The sequence below is a fragment of the Xylona heveae genome (genome assembly GCF_001619985.1).
Source record: "Xylona heveae TC161 unplaced genomic scaffold L228scaffold_8, whole genome shotgun sequence".
In the NCBI taxonomy this organism is placed as follows: domain Eukaryota; kingdom Fungi; phylum Ascomycota; class Xylonomycetes; order Xylonales; family Xylonaceae; genus Xylona; species Xylona heveae.
The window spans coordinates 811,462-828,028 of record NW_017264200.1 but is presented as its reverse complement, the minus strand read 5'-3'; the positions used below and the strand labels follow the sequence as shown (position 1 = coordinate 828,028).

The 16,567-nt window shown below is 49.9% G+C and overlaps 6 protein-coding genes across 6 annotated transcripts; 5 read left to right on the top strand and 1 right to left on the bottom strand.

Moving 5' to 3' along the window:
• Positions 1–73: 73 nt before the first annotated feature.
• L228DRAFT_284312 (hypothetical protein) lies at positions 74–2,391 on the top strand. The gene is made up of 2 exons (XM_018336212.1): positions 74–598; positions 655–2,391. The coding sequence occupies exons 1-2, from the start codon at positions 168–170 to the stop codon at positions 1,955–1,957; spliced, it is 1,734 nt and encodes a 577-aa protein (XP_018186812.1). The 5' UTR covers positions 74–167; the 3' UTR covers positions 1,958–2,391.
• Positions 2,392–5,076: 2,685 nt separating this feature from the next.
• On the top strand, positions 5,077–7,364 carry L228DRAFT_249044 (hypothetical protein). Its single transcript, XM_018333002.1, has 2 exons — positions 5,077–5,907; positions 5,987–7,364. The coding sequence occupies exons 1-2, from the start codon at positions 5,387–5,389 to the stop codon at positions 7,296–7,298; spliced, it is 1,833 nt and encodes a 610-aa protein (XP_018186811.1). The 5' UTR covers positions 5,077–5,386; the 3' UTR covers positions 7,299–7,364.
• Positions 7,365–8,477: 1,113 nt separating this feature from the next.
• Positions 8,478–9,344, top strand: L228DRAFT_269643 (alpha/beta-hydrolase; the record flags this gene model as incomplete). Its single annotated transcript, XM_018335298.1, has 1 exon — positions 8,478–9,344. One exon carries the CDS (start codon positions 8,478–8,480, stop codon positions 9,342–9,344), a length of 867 nt encoding a protein of 288 aa, XP_018186810.1.
• Positions 9,345–9,694: 350 nt separating this feature from the next.
• L228DRAFT_249042 (transcriptional coactivator/pterin dehydratase) lies at positions 9,695–11,453 on the top strand. The gene is made up of 2 exons (XM_018333001.1): positions 9,695–10,444; positions 10,926–11,453. The coding sequence occupies exons 1-2, from the start codon at positions 10,142–10,144 to the stop codon at positions 11,337–11,339; spliced, it is 717 nt and encodes a 238-aa protein (XP_018186809.1). The 5' UTR covers positions 9,695–10,141; the 3' UTR covers positions 11,340–11,453.
• A 71-nt stretch (positions 11,454–11,524) lies between these two features.
• On the bottom strand, positions 11,525–13,125 carry L228DRAFT_249041 (hypothetical protein). The gene is made up of 3 exons (XM_018333000.1): positions 13,057–13,125; positions 12,611–12,952; positions 11,525–12,541 (listed from the first exon to the last, which is right to left on the bottom strand). Coding segments are annotated over exons 1-3 (912 nt in total). The 5' UTR covers positions 13,059–13,125; the 3' UTR covers positions 11,525–11,973.
• Positions 13,126–14,576: 1,451 nt separating this feature from the next.
• On the top strand, positions 14,577–16,023 carry L228DRAFT_253700 (Metallo-dependent hydrolase; the record flags this gene model as incomplete). The annotated part of the gene is made up of 2 exons (XM_018333767.1): positions 14,577–14,814; positions 14,882–16,023. 2 exons carry the CDS (start codon positions 14,577–14,579, stop codon positions 16,021–16,023), a joined length of 1,380 nt encoding a protein of 459 aa, XP_018186807.1.
• Between the last annotated feature and the right edge of the window lie 544 nt (positions 16,024–16,567).

Here is a 16,567-nt window from a genome sequence, read left to right as displayed (position 1 = left end):
CGCGGAATCTTCCGCGTTCATACTTGCGGACCTGGGATGAGCTTAGGCGTAAACTTTATGCAGTACAGTACACAATCATTTCGGGAGCGAGGGACGTTGTGGAATATTCTTAATTTTCCTGGCAGCTGATAGATTGACTTGAAAAATTATTTTGATCATCAGGAAATATGGCTGACCCTCGGTTGGGCCGGAGGGGCTCGACACCGTCCTCTGTTCCCCAGAAACGCAGCCTTGAGGACGAGCATGCACCAGCAGTCTCCTCTCCATTGAATCCAGATTCTGGTACGATGTCAAGGGCTAAGCCCAAGGACAAGGCTCTACAGCGCGAGCAAAGAGATAAAAAGGATTCGCTCAAGAAACGTGAGTCGAAAGCAGGCGTCGATGTCCGAGGGACCACGCCTGATGCCAGCGCTGCCAAAAGGAAGCACAAAAGCGCTGGCACTGCAACTCAACCTCCTCTGTTAGCTCCCTTGCGATACAAGCTACCGCCGCCCAAACCAACCGATTTCGAGCCTCCTCGCGGGCCTGTCTTCACTGCGGACCTGACCAGGACACATCCTGATGGGCATGAGGTACAATTCTACGAGAGCTCTGAACAGTAGGTGCCAGCTTCTGTGAAACAAGCACAGGCTCCGAGGCTGATCCAAAATCTAGTGTCTATAACCGCAAAGGGTTCAGGTACACGCATTGTATCGCGGATCCAGCTTTTCCATCTTCGCTTTATTACCGTCAAACAGACACCGAGCCGTTTGGACCCCGAATAGCTTTTGAAGATACATCGTCTTACATTCAATTCGATCAGTCTGGCCGCAGCATTACCACTGAAAAAGGATATCGAATGGGGAGAGCAAATGTGGGCGTGCGTGAAGGGAGCTGGTACTGGGAGTGCAAGATCATCAGCGGCGTCGCGAAAGATCAAGAATCAACAATGAACGGACAAGATGGTCGAGGCCATGTACGAATGGGATGGGCGAGGCGCGAGGCAAGCCTTGATGCCCCTGTCGGCTTTGACGCTTACAGTTATGGCTTTCGCGATGTTGGTGGGCAAAAATTGCACATGTCTCGGCCAAAGGACTGCTTTCCGCCAGGCGAAGATATTCAAGAGGGAGACGTGATCGGGCTGGAGATCAATCTCCCCTCGCTCGCTCTCCATAGAAAAGTCGTCGGGGGTTACTACAACCCGGCAGTCGACTTCTCAACCGATACGGACGATCATAGTATAGAAGCGCCAGACGTCATTCGAGACCGTGTTCCGATCCGCTATAAGGCACATCTTTATTTTGAACAATTCGAATATCATGCAACCAAAGACCTGGAGGAGCTAATGAACCCTTCACCTGTTGCACCGTCTGCACATTCTGCGCACAGCGAACCTCCTAATCCCAATCATCCCAGCGTGGCGCTACGAACTCTTCCCGGTTCATATATCAAAGTATACAAGAATGGCAAATATATTGGGACGCCATTAACCGACCTGCTCGCTTTCCTACCGCCAGCGTCAAAGCCGCAAGCTCAGCCAGGGGCACGCGATGGGCTGGATGACGGAATGTTGGGATATTTTCCCGCCGTGAGCGTCTTTCGTGGCGGTGCCGCCGAGGTCAATTTTGGGCCAGACTTCTGGTGCCCGCCCTGGAATGCAAGCAATGACGAGGCTGGCATCATTAAGCAAGAAGAAGGCCCTCAGCAGCCTTCTTTGCCGATCCCAAAGCGTCCTCAGGCAATGGCAGAGCGGTACAATGACCAGATTGCCGAAGACGTTGTGTACGATCTCGTCGATGAAGTAGACTTTTGGGTCCAGGATGGCGGCTCTACTGAGACCAAGCTCGGCGTCAGCGACAGTGCACCGACCGTCCTCGGCCCCGTCGACCCTCGAGCGCCAGGAGTGGAAGAGCTTGCTGACGGCGCCGGAGCCAACCAAGCTGGCGAGATCAAGGAAATTGTTCAGGAAGACGAATAGGCAATGGGGCTTGGGAAATTACTCGTGACGAAGAGCCACTGGAATCGCGTAATGGGTCAATGTTGTTTTTGCTTTGATGGTTGCTATACCCACTTTTGCACGTAATAAATGGACTTGGCAGGTTATTCCTGGTTAGCTTATGGTTATACCCATTCCTAAAAGCAGAGTGCATTGCAGGCATTTCTCAAGACTGTGAAAAAGATTATGTTCTGCACGGAAATTTTGGAAGACTGGTGAATTGGCCACATTCTGGGGCTCAGCGTTATTCAAGACGGTTTTATTTCCGCAAACGGAATCGAATGTGTGCAGGATCAACGAACAGGCACCTATTTTAATCGTATGGGTTTACTGGCCAGAGGAGAAAATCCTGGATTCTCCCAGCCACGTACACCAAGTAATAGTAATAGAAGAAGCGGGAAGACGGACAAGAGAGGGTGCCAGTTCAAACCGGCCTAAAGAACCATCTAGACCGCTAATCAATGGATGAACGACAGACGGCACCGAGTCAGACCGAAAAGTAGCTTAACCAAACGTCCTGAGAGAGCGCGGAGGTGCCGACACAGGAATTGATCACGCGCAGCACCAAAGAGCAACTAGGAATTGTCAAATTGGTTGAACCTCAAAAATCGTTGGAAGAAGAAGAAAAAATTATCCATCACAATCTTTGGATGGATGCATTCGATGTATCTTGAGAAAATTTTTTTCTCATCCCGTGATACATTTCGCAGAAGCGCAAAATCATAGAATTTCCATTGGCCTTTTCACCTGTAAATCTTGCCAGAGCCAACCACGTCCCGCATCACTATGTCCAATCTGGCGCGTGAGACATTTGAAGTCTATTGTGGGTGTTGAAGCATCAGAGAGGAGGGGCGCGTGTTGCGGATATGAAAGTGCTGAAGGTGTCATGTTTAACATGCGTCTGACCTCTTTTTTGGCGGGGTAAGCAACCCTCTTGAGCGGATGGTGATAGTAGTACCGGCTACAGCATAACAATAGTTGGATGCTCGAATTTACGAAATCACTACTGAATCCTATGTGATGATGGACAGACTGCATATAGGTGGGTGAGAAAAAAAGAGTCACTTGGAGGTGAACATGTCCAATAATCTTGCTCTCTGGGAACTGACGTTGAACTGCAGTAGGGCATCATCACTTTTCGTATGTGGGGACTTTCCACGATTGAGATCATTCGGGCAGATCTGTCTGACGCAATGAGAGCCTTGCCGCGGAGGAAAAAAAAAAAAAAAAAGGGATCTTACGATTGCAAAGGACCGTTTGCATGAGCCTTGTCGGCTGAGGCCAACTTACAGGCCTTACAGACAACGGTTGATCGCGCGAGGGACAAGCTACAGCCCTGGTCATGGATTATGTGCTCGCAGATCTGCTGCCCTAAACATCGCGACATGCAAACCCTCGAGTGATTATTCATTCATAGGGATGACGGAACGAAGCGCAGTATGATCTCTGCACGGCAGCACCCGCATATGGGTCCAGTCGCTTGAGCTGCCTTGGGTTTCCGGTCAGGAACATCAGACCAGATCCAAATGTGCCTGGGGGGGGGGGCCAAATCCCTGACTCGGCAACACTTTTTGCACATCACCTCGAGGGACTGACCGAGTGTGCGGCGTAGGTCAAAAATTTCTGGGTACGATCTTCCCTGCTACGCCGCTCATGGATCCATTATTGCATCACGTATGAAGCTTCGTACGTACACACAATCATCTTTTTCAACGAGATGAGGCTGTTGCCACAATCAATCAATCAATCAATCAATCAATCGTAAAGCTCATCAGCGCTTGGTGAAATGGCGCAAGGATACTACTGTGCTTAGTACCACAATACGACTCAAATCTTCAATACGGAGTATCCGTACAGTAATAATCATCTCAGGAGCAAAGAAAGGGGTCCACGGGGGGTCGTCAATGCGGGCTCTCCGACAACGGGTTAAGGTGCAGTGCTTCCCTAGGCTGGCTGCGCTACGGCAGTAGTCCCACCGAGATGCCCACAACGAGGCGCAACTACCCGTACCCTCACAGGCTGCCCCGCAGTCCCTTTTCCGACCAGAAGACCCTCACTTCAAACCCCCCTCTTGGCTTCAACAGTCGAGCGGGTCATTCAATTTGCGATATCTTCTAGATTTGAAAAAGAGCCCGCTTGCAAGATAGTCCTCGGTGCTAGACGCTAAAGTGGTGTAAAAGATGTCCAAGTGACTGACATGACTCGACGCCCAGGCCGCCAAGGTTGACAAGAACTGACGTGCACAAGTAAGCGGGCACTTGAACTTTTTGAGCCTCTCGGGGGGGGGGGGGGGGGGGAGGCAACCTGGCAGGGTCCATTTGTGTGAGAGAGGAGCCAGGAACAGGGTATCGAGTACTTTGACTGGGCAGCACAATTTGGTCGCGGATACATTCAGATACCTCCGTACTGACTCTATCACGCAAACCGGAGCGGAGTCCCTTATCATAGGGAGTACTAGCAAAAGATACCTTGATGTCGGATGGTTGGACACAGAGCCAAGGAGCCCGTCAACCCGTGGGGGCTGTGCCGCGAGCGCATTGGCTCTCGGCAGGGTATCTCGTCGGTAGAGGTACCTTCTCCTTAAGGTAAAGGAGGGTCACTTTAGAACGGGGCCGCTCAAGAACCCAAGAAACAAACCCATTCCAGACGCGTTTCGACATCCCGAAAAAGAGCTCTTTCACAGAGAGGCGAAGGGAGAGTCTCACAGTCGTTCTTTCCGAAACGGTTGAGCGAGGAAGCAAAACAGACCCATCGTCTCGTACTGCCAAAATCTCGCTCTTGTATCGGGGAGGTTGGCTACGTAAGGGGATTGGCAGCCATGACTCGTCACTAGTACTTTTCCCGACTCAGACAGTCCTTTTGGTCTGGTCGTGTTGCGACTTCGCCGACTTGGTACGGAAGGTACGGACTACGGGACGTATCAGAGTACTCGTACACACCACACACTCTCTCTCACTTACTCACAACCCCTTAGTCGAACTCCCCTCCTGGCTCGATCGTCGCTGCTTCCCTAACGGTAGAAGCTCCGTCCCTCGGTCGTTCCCTCGCTTCGTTCACCCTTCCTTCCCCTTCCCCTTCACGGATCCCTCTATCCCCCTCGTACCCCCTGTGGTATAAAGACGACAATCTGTCCTCTCTGTCCTGAATTTCTCCCCTTCCCCGCACTTTTCATTGATCTTCTCTGATCAGACAAAACGGAACCAAATACCCCGGAGTATTGGTTTCATTTTGCCTGTGGCGCTGGGCTATTTTGCCCTTTTTCCGCGACGATCCTCTTGAAGAAAGACGTTACTTCTCGTGGCCCCCATATTATATAACGCCCCGCTTACTTCATCGCCCAACTGAGGACACTTGTCCTCAGCCATGCATCATACCCTACGCCATTGACCATCGGCAAGCACATTCGGCGCCATGCAGCGCTCCTTTGGTCAGAACGCGCAGCCCGATTGGAGGTTGAATTCTTCGGTGCCTAATCCTGGCAATTCAACCTCTCCGGCGCCTGCTCCTACTTATTACCACCACAACCTGCCACCCTCTCCGTCACCTTTCCAGTTGTCCTCTGGTCATCATCCGCACTTTGCACAAGGTTATGACAACATGACGATGCCAATTCGCACTTCGGTTCCAGGGACAATCAATCCCTCGGCCATGACGATTGATTCCACCAACACATCGAATTATGGAGACTCGCTCAGTGAGCGCGCGACTCCCGCTCCGACCTCCTACCACGACATGACTTCCTTGGCAGATGTCTCGTTTGCTACTCCACCTCCCAGAGCAACTGCGACCCCTGCGACCCCAGCATTGTCAACTTCATCGCTGGCCACATCTAGCTCGACTCCCCAAGGAACCCAGGGAGAGAAGAGAGCAGTGAAGAAGCGCAAGTCGTGGGGACAAGAATTACCCACGCCCAAGACTAATCTGCCTCCTCGGTAAGTGATGGGGATGGCGTGCAAGCTCATGTCACTGTTGAGCGCCTGTTTGCAGATGTGCTAACTCTTGATGTAACAGCAAACGTGCCAAGACAGACGATGAGAAGGAGCAGAGAAGGATCGAACGGGTTCTTCGAAACCGCGCCGCGGCCCAATCCTCTCGCGAGCGAAAGCGCTTGGAGGTGGAGAAGCTCGAGCTAGAGCGAGATGATCTTGCAGAGGAGAATGCTCAGCTCCGCCAGGAGCGAGAGCAATTTCTCAGACAGCTTCGGGACATGGCGAAGATGAAGCAATTCTACAAGTCAAAGTTTGAGAGTTGCTTTGCCCAATTGGTTTCGTCGAACGAGGGTGATTCAAATTATGTCGAAACAAAGACGAATAAGAAGATTGACAAGGGCAAGCTTCGCGGTGCCTTGGTGTCGCCAGAGCTCACCCCATCGCCTCCGCACTTTGCTCTTTCTCCAACCTTGACTGCCGACCTCCTTCCAGAAGGCTCGACTCAACCCACTCTGAACGAAGACTCGAACAATGACGCTGTGACATCCAGCGAAGTTCCATCCGCCGAGGCCACTGCCGCCCCCGCGGTCCGTCCCGCGTCCCCTGTTACCGACATGACACAACATCCAGCAGCGGTGTTGTGTGGCCTGCAGTGTCAGTCGGTAGCTCGGCGAACGCGACAGGACCCGAGGTTGTCAACAACTGCCGTGGCCTTCGCCCTGGTGTTTTGCGTCACAGTCGCCTTTTCCACGATGACGACTTTGTCCAGTCTTTTACCCCCAGCCCGTCCACTTCTCCAGACATTCGCATGGATGCTCTCGACTCTTGTTCTGACGAGCTTCTTCACGGTGTTGGCGGGGCCGATGCCGTTGCATCATTTGAGGAATTGGTTGACTTTGAAGGTGGCCAGTCTCAGGACGGAGACGCTCAAGAGGACAGTCACTTTGGCGACGCCTTTTTGGCGCAGGCATTCTCAGCCGATGACGGCACGGATTTGTTTTACGCTGCGGCAGCTTTTGACACGCAGCCTGACCTTGGCGCGTCCTATGACGGATGCGACGGGCAAGGCCATGCGGCTTAAGAAGTCTTGCGGCGATGCGATCCGAGCTCGTCCAGCTCCGAGAAATGTCTGTTTCCAAGGACGTCACAAGGATGACTCTTCTCTGGTGGTTCCGAAACGAGATGAAGTCACCTTTGAGTCTGGCAACTCAAATGCAACAATGCTCAGACTGGGCAAGCTCGGAAGCGTCGTCTCCACCAATCTCTTTCTTGACAGGAAGCGTCAATCTCGGGACGCCAAGACTCATCACGCGGCTTCGTCAATGGTATCGGATGATGTCAAGCGAGATTGGTGGAAAACAGTTGCTCCCGCGGTTCTTCATTGTGTGGTTTAAAGTCTTTTTCGATTTTTACGTCTTCGTTTGTTGGGGGGGGGGGATTAATTGGGGTTTCTTGGGAGGTAAAAAGTCTCTGGGAGAAATGACCAGAGTCGGGGTTCAATCTGGTGTTCAATCGGGGTTTTTTTTGGTGCTTCTTTTTTTTTACATTACACTTTTTATCCAGTGAAGAGAGGCATACACCTCTCTCTCTCTTGGAACGAATGACGAAGTTATACAGGGAGAGACGTCTTTCGACATGGTCTCCACAGTCATCAACTCCCGCATTATTCCAAACTAATGGGGGGGTTTTCTTTAGTTTGGAAATGCCGACGGATGTTTTGACAGAAAAGAAATTTCATTTTCTGAATTTCCACAGACATGGTCCCGTTCCACTCCTTTGTAGATTCTCTGGATCCCTATTTTCTTTTCCTCGGACTATACTTAACCCAGACCGTAGTCACTTTATAATACAAGGGATCATGTCAACATTGGCTCATAGTGAATGTGAAATTTGATCATGAGGCAGATATCCAGAGTTTTTATGTACCGTACAGAACCCTACGAGCCCAGTCACAGATTGCAATCATTGATCCTAATCAGTGAGGAATCAAGCAGACTTCCTCTAGAAGTCCATTCGTATTTGCCAGCGCGGCAGTATAATAGCTCAAACCCAGACCATGTCGTGCGAGGTGGAAGGGTCTTGCAGTACTTTGGTACGTTACTTGGTAGTATGGTGGATCAAACAAAGCAAAGCATGGACTTTCTCTTTTCTTATTATTATTGCTTCTGCTGTTAGGTCACTACATGGCAGAGTAACTTATGGGTACTATACATACCTTACTTAGTGCATATTAGAGCATAGCTTGCCTCCAGATATGGAACGCACCTTGATGTAGTATATTGTTTACGTCGCTAGCTAGATTGCCAATCAAGCTTCATCTCTCCTCCATATCGTATCCTTGCGGATGTTACATCTGCTCTATTTGGGCCCATGCCCAATTTTTTCATCAACCGCCCTGTTGCAACCAACCTGTACTACGTATGCCCATGGAGTTGTATTGTTACAGTAGGAGCAGCAATTTGTCAGCAACATAGAGATGGCGTGATTGTAATTGAACAATATATTCCTCTACAATAAGTTGTTCTGGTTCCTGCTTCTCGTATATTCCATAAAAATCCCTAAAAAGTAGCAATATGGAATCTATTCTCTCTGCACATGAAATTGGGGGAGGACTTCCCGTTTTGATCATTCATGGATGGCAGTTGGCGGGAACAGTCGAGGAGGCGGACTTTGAGCCGATTTTCAGCAAAACACCGGGACTGCGCCGGATCTACGTGGACCTTCCAGGCATGGGCACAACCCCTGCGAACAATGTCAAGGATCTGGACGACATGTACCTCCGCCTGGTGCAATTCATTGATTCTCGACTTGGGAGCTCCTCAAGGTTCTTGCTTGTCGGCTCATCATGCGGCGGCTACCTTGCACGTGCGATAGCTCAAAAATATTCTGAGCAAGTCGATGGTTTACTACTACGCGTGCCGCTTATTGAGCCAAACGACAGCATGCGCGATCTCGATGCTTTCAGCCCTGTGGTTGCGAACACGCAACTCATGTCGTCGGGCATATCAGCCGAAGACAGGAACCTTCTTGGAAACGTCCTCGTCCAAACGCCTGCTTACGTCAAAGCGCTCAAGGCGAAATACAAGGAGGTTTATCTTCCAGCGATGAAAACAGCAGACATGAAGCTGTTGGATGCGATCCGAGCAGACCCACAACGTTATCAGCTGTCTTTTTCGTTGGATGATGACAATAATAATAATGAAAGGACTGCCATTACTGCCAAGTTTCTGGCGCCCACGCTTATTGTATGTGGACGCCACGACCAGAGCGTGGGCTATCGAGACAGCCTTCGCTTGCTGGAGCTCTATCCACGGTCAACTTATGTGGTTCTAGATCGTGCTACCCATGGCCTGCCTGTGGATGAGACTGGTGTTTTTGAAGCTCTGGTTCGTGATTGGATAGTCCGGGTCCATGAATGGCGAGGTCGTACGGAGAGATGAATACTCCGTACCAATGATCTAACTTAACTACTTTATACCAACTCTAGTACATTTAAATGCCTATTTCGAATTAAATCGGGCGGTGCGAAGAATGGTATCTTATATTGTGTGTAAATATGGCCATCTGTCACGTTTTGCAAGTGAATAGTCAAGAGCTGCGATGAAGAAAAGTAAACAAACTATTATACGTGACTGGCAGTACGGAGTATTACCGTAGTAAGTGCATGGTTTGGTGCGAGGGAAAGCACAGTGATACTGCACAATTGGCCTTTCTACCTCTCCCTATACCTTCACATGCCGAAACCCACTTTCTATTTCACTTGGGGCCGTGGGGCTCAGTGAAGTCGCAGCGAGACAGGAGTAACAAAAGTGGCAGGATAGCGGAAGGGCGGAATAGCGGAGTAAACTGTGGAGCAAAGAGCAAAGAGCAAAGAGCAATGACGTCTTTGGGAGCAGGAGCAGGAACAAGAGCAGGATCATTCAGAACAACATATCGCTGCGCATACAGATACTATTGTCGTCCAAGCCGTCTTCTGTTTTCGACATTTCCGTCTAGTTCTGCAGCAAGATCTCACGGACAGGATAACTCTCCTTTGACTTTTACAACTCCTTTTGTGTCTTTGTCTGCGTCCTCTTCAGCTTCTATTTCAGCTTCAGCTTCAGCCTTTTCACTGTCCTCGCGGAATCATCCCTTTGGAGTCTCTGGAAGACACCGCCTTTTTATGCAAAAGTTTTATTCTACAACACCTGTCTCATCTACATCTACGTCAACGCCAACGCCAACGTCAACGTCTAATATGGCAGCTTCAACCGGAACTTCAGAGCCAGGGTCAGCGTCAGCGTCAAACGGCGCAACAGGATCCGCATTTGCATTCCCTGTGAGACCCATCTTCCCCGCAAACCTCAGCGCAGAAGAGACGCGTGCGCTGGAACGTGAGCTCGTGGGTTTGATCTCCGGGGCTGTCGACACTGCCAGTGCCGGTGCAAGTGACGGTGCAAGTACAGATGCAGCTGGTCAACGCGCTGGAAAGTGGCATCTCACGGCCAATGGCAAGGCGATGGAGCGTGCATTTAAATTCAAGACGTTCAAAACTACTTGGGTGAGTCTACTTGTGTACTCTGTACTTTATTTTTTTATTCTTATATATTATTTCCCCCCCCTTTATTGTTTTACTGTTTTCTCGCTTTCAATCCATTCTAGCTCTTGTTTTGTTTCATATCTTGACTTTGACTTTGGCTTTGCGTTTTTGATTGATTTCTATTTCTTTCTCCACGTTCTGAAAACCCTTTTTGTTCCTGTTTGAGGGTTTGAAATACACCGCATGAGAGCGCAGCAGTGGATTGCATCGAAGATCTGAAATTCTTTTTTATGTGCCTGTGCGAGGTATACCGCATACCATATAACGCACGCAAAAAGATAATCAAAGAAAGAGAGAAGCAGACCAACAAAGAAACAAGAAAAGCAAAGTGGGGCATAGAAAACGAAAAAGCGGAAACAGAAGAAGAAGAAGCGGACGAAAAAAACGAAAGAAACTCTGGAATAACATGTCGAACTAAGCAACTGACACAATGGATTTATAGGACTTTATGAATCTCGTAGCAGCGCAGTGCAAAAAAGCACGCCACCACCCAGAATGGTCCAACGTGTACAACACCACGTATATTCGCTGGACGACCCATTCGTCGGACAGTCTCAGCGGCGCGGATCTCGCCATGGCGCGCTTCTGCGACGAACGCGCCGCGGAGCTCGGTGAGATTGAGATTGAGATTGCTTTGGGCCTGCCTGCCGCTGGATCTGCGTCAACGTCAACATCAGGGTCAGGGTCAACAGCAGCAGGGCCAAATGCGCAAGCCCAGTCGACAGAACAGTCGCTGGTGGATACGGTTGCGGCGGTAGGTGCGGGGTGCTGCGTGCCGGGCAAGGCGTGTGCTTCGACTACGACGGCAGCGGGAGATGCGGATGGGAGGAGCGGGAAGATTGAGGGGTCGTCGTGAATACGGCGAGCAATGTATAATTTGATGGTAGAGGTAATGAGGGAATATGTGTCTAATACACTGCTGTACAACTGTATATATCTTATAGTGATAATGTGAATAGCATAACAGGAGATCATGTGAATCAAGTGATAGATAGTGATTATTATTAATTGTAATTTGGATTAAATCTATACATAAACCCCCGTGCAAATTGGTCATTGATCCCATTGAATCAATCAATGAATGTGGATCGTCGACCTGTAGTGTCAGTCGTTTGTGAAAACGACAGGGACATCAAAAATAAATATAAGGTGGGGAAAAAAAAGATAAAAAAGAAAAAAGCCAACCGGCATCTAGTCTAGGCTGAACAAGTGAAAACGGAAAATGAAATGGCACTCTTGCATGCCGCGCTCCGCTCAATTGAAACACTGGCATACGAGTGCGGCCATCATTCTGCATCAGGAATGGTTCATACAGTCAAATATTCCTAGAACGTTGCATTCTTGTGGGTCGTAACTCGAGGCCGAAAAATAAATCATCTCGACGAAGAATGAAAAATTCAACGTCTGACCTGCCCGGCGCGGCGGCAGCTGTCGTTGGACCCTGGACCCCCGGGCCCCACTGAGCAGTGGAAAGAAGGATTTGCACGCATTTACTGCGTCTTCTTGGCCTCCTTTGTAATCTTGCGCTCCCGGCGGCGCTTGGCAGCCTCGGGACCGGACTCGGTGTCGAGGAAGTAGTCCCACCAGCGGAAGCTGCTGGCGTAGTTGCCAATGAACTTTTCGTGGTGGACATCGTGGTGGTGGGCACCGGCCCAGATGGGCAAAAAGTGGTGCAGCGACCAGGGGAAGTCATAGCCCGAGTGCGAGTCAATGGCCTGAAATAGACGGAGGGTGATCCAGAGGTACATGGTCAGGATGTGCAGGTTGCCGTTGCTCACCGCGCACCACAGAATGGGCGAGCCAACCGTTCCGAGACCGAGGAACATGACCTCAATGGGCGAGGCGTATTCGGCGGCAAGTCCAAAGGGAGCCGAGTACTGGTGGTGAATCTTGTGCACATACTTGTACAACGGACCCCAATGGAAAGCGCGGTGGAACCAGTAGTGCCAGGTATCCTCCATGACGAAGAAGATGGCAATCTGGTAGGCCATGGTCAGGAGCGAGGGGAAAGGAACACCGAATTGCATGCCAAAGTAGACGGCCATGGGGTGGAAGAGCCTGCGAGCAGATATGTTTTGTCAGCGCAATTCAATCGTGGAGAATGTCAATCAATATGAGAGAACATACCAGATCTGAGGAAGCTCAACCGTAAAGTGACTGAAGAGGACCAGCTTGGCGCACTTCCACTGGTCGGCAGCAGTGGGTACCTTGGCCTGCTGAAGCTTGTACTTGTGGAAGTAGGGAATGCTGTCGATGATGATCCAAGGCAGAGAGCGACCAAAGTAGACAACCTCGTGCATGACAAAGGACATGATACCGGTGGCCAAGACATCGTTCTGCATGTACGCATACCAGGCGGCCCAAAGACGCTCGAAGATATTCAGGTGGACATTGTACTGCGAGATGGCATCGAATTGGCCCCAGTAAGTGGGATCCGCCGTGGTGGCGGCGAAGGCAGCGGTTGCGTTCCTACATTTCGTTTATCAGTATATTGATCAATGTGTTGCGACGACGACATTTCACCGGGCACAAAAAAAAAGGGAGGTAATTTGTATTGGAAGGGGGAAAATTACATCTTGAATCGCACTCGAGTGCAGCAGCGTCGACCAGTGCTGGGTTGACAGAAGAGCACGCGAGGAGAGTAGAGAACGATGGGGGAAAGATGGTGATAAAGGAACGTAGATGGAAGAAGGAAAGAGGAAGATTAATGATGAGAGATGGGGAAATAATAATTCTGGGTCCGTTCCGGGAAGCTCTCTAAGTGGGCGGCGGGTCGTTCGTGGGTGGATGGGTGGGTTGGTACGATAATAAGGTGGGTGAGCCAAAAGTGACCTGAGAACACCAGAGAAATATGCAGAGAAGTTAGGTACCAGGTACCAGATATCTGGAGTGCATGTAACTCTAGTGAGAGAAACGGTGGATTAGTTAAAGGACTTTAGCTAACTTAATAACAAGAGGTGCCGGGGAGAAAAAAAAGCAGACCACCAGGAACACCAACTTCCGGTCAGGGGCAAATCCGATTCAGATCCCACACCACTACAAATAGTACTTAGGCTCTACTCTATCCTTCCACCATATCTGCAGTGTATAAAGGTTTCCTTTAAGTATTCTCCGCTTAGGTGGTGGCGCCCGGCAAAAACCCCCGTTCGGATGGTCGTGGTCCGAGATGGTGCCACGCCCGAACGATAGAAAGTCGTACTGCCTGACTGGTACGGAGTAAATTCATCAAGCACAACAATATGATCATCATTCAGTCGCACCCAAATTTCGATTCGAATTTCTCTTTACGATTTCGTCAATCGTCTTCATGAGCCTTTTATGTCATGATAGACCCATTTTTCCAAAGCCTCAGGATGAGCAAACTCCGTGCTCAGGGTCCCTTTGACGCGTCACCATCTAGGTACAGCCTCCCCCTGTCAGCCACAGATGACGATGAAGATCTTCATCACCAACCATCAGATCTGATAATCAGCCTCCCAATCACTCACCATCACATGCGAATGTGATTCTTGTCTCCAACGTCAGTGGACAAGCCAGCAAGAGATTAGAAATGTTCCCTCCCTCTCGATAACTAGTTATCTCGTCTCTTTATTAGATCTGTCACGTCTCTCTAGCATACAACGCACGTTGCACGTGATTGCATTACCTGCATAATCTTTTCATAAAAATATACTCCTGCCCACATTGGCTAACATATCTGTAATTATATGTGGCTTAGAAGGAAAACAACAAGACAAATATAAAGAATCTACACCATCATGTTTGAGGCTCAGCATTCTGTGAAGCTTCCATACTCTCTTTATTACCCCATGGATGCCGGCGTGGTCCGCAAGAGGAGGCGGATGAGGATTGTATCTCGTCCGCCAAGACTTGATCTCGCCCAATCAGAATTCACGCGCAACTCGCCCACGTTCCCCCGCCGTGGGGTTATCAGCGTACATGTCAACAGTAGATAAAGCGTCAATGTCGCTCATTGATTCAAAGGATCTCTTGGATTTCTCTCGGTTTGGGACCCGTGTCAAATACTACCGCTCCGTTTACTTTTGTATTGGTGCAAAGTGATCGGTTCAATTGCGACAGTGCTCGAACAGCCATGACCAAGCCCCAAGGACTGCACCAGACCGTGTATGCCGGCGCTTTTGTTCATAGTACAGACTTGAACGAGCTTGAAATCTGCGAGAATGGCGCTATTGGTGTCGATGAAGACGGAAAAATCGCCTTTGTTGAGCGTAATGTGGAAGACTTGAATGCGGTCGTTGAGAAGCACGGCTGGAAAAGCCCAGTCCTCGTGCGCGCTCCAGATTGTGGTTTCTTCTTTCCAGGCTTCATCGGTGAGTCGCACATTATCTATGATACACACGTGTTTTTTGAGGGAATAATCCTAATCTCAATGTTCAGACACACACATCCATGCTTCACAATACCCAAATGCTGGTATCTTTGGGAAATCGACGCTCCTCGACTGGCTCGAGACCTATACCTTCCCTCTTGAATCATCGCTCTCGTCACGGCCAAAGGCCAAAACCGTCTATACACGATGTGTACAGCGGACGCTCTCTCATGGGACAACGACTGCAGCATATTACGCCACCGCTCATGCTGGAAGCACAAATCTGCTCTCGGACGTCTGCCTGCAGCTTGGTCAACGGGCCTTTATCGGCCGCTGTAACATGGATAGCTTGGCACCGGATTGGTACAAAGACAGCTCTGCTTCCACTGCAGTAGACGATACTCGGGAGACAATTGCGCACATTGCATCCATTGATCCGGAGCATAAGCTCATCACGCCGATTCTTACTCCCCGCTTCGCCCCAAGCTGTTCTTCTGAGCTTTTGACACAGCTCGGCAAGTTGCATGCAGAAACCGGTCTACCATGCCAGACGCACATTTCCGAAAATATTCCTGAACTCGAACTTGTTCAAAAGCTATTTCCTCAATATTCATCGTACGCCGACGTATACGACGCCCACGGCTTACTCACACCAGGCATGGTGCTCGCTCACGCCGTGTACCTGACGCCAAAAGAACAGGCATTGATCAAGGCGCGCGACGCTAAGATTAGCCATTGCCCGGCTAGTAACTCATCCCTTTCATCCGGTTGCGCAAGAGTCCGCACCTTGCTCGATCAGGGCATCACCGTTGGTCTCGGCACTGATATCTCGGGCGGCTACTCTCCCAGTGTGCTCGAGGCTGCGCGCCAGGCTGCGCTGGTCTCGCGACATGTAGCCATGACAGATGGCGATGCGGCCAAGCTATCGGTCGAGGAGGTGCTCTACCTCTCCACAAAAGGAGGCGCGCGGGTAATGGGCCTCGACGCTAAAGTCGGTTCCTTCGACAAGGGGCTCGAGTGGGATGCCCAGATGATCAGCCTGGGTGTCGTTCCCGAGGGCGGCACGATGGGCAACGTGGACGAAGGCCCTGTCGACATTTTTGGCTGGGAAAGCTGGGACGAACGTGTTGCAAAATGGGTCTACAATGGAGATGATCGCAATACGCGGGCCGTCTGGGTCCGAGGCCACAAGGTCCATCAAAAACCCTAGACCAACATTACCTCCTGGGAAAACCGCCCTCCTTGATATTCAGATATATATATATATATATCGACTGGACTTGCATGTTTTGATATTTTTGATTGCTTCACCTATCCGGCGGCATTGACCATTTATACTTGCAACTTGAATTTCCAGCTTTTACTTGTCTAGACATTCAAATACCCGATATTGCAGAGATTTGTTGTAATATTTTCTTGGCATGCATAGATGCATATATTATTTTATACACGAAACTAGAATATTCTTTTAAATAAATCGTATAGTTCGTATAAAAATTGAGAAAACATTGTGTCCAGAATTTTGTTGTGGCTGTTAATTCAGAGCAATGGTTGATAGCAGTGTAATTATTCCTAGGAGACTCACTGGCGATTACTCCAAAAATTCGTCGTCGGCAGTCCAGAGAGCATTCTAGAAAAGCTATTGCGTGGATTCCATTCAAAACGGAGAGATCAGCGTTCTCCAACCTGTTCAGTGGAAACATCATACTACATTCGGCAAATCATCCCGACGTCATACGGTATCAGTCCGCCCT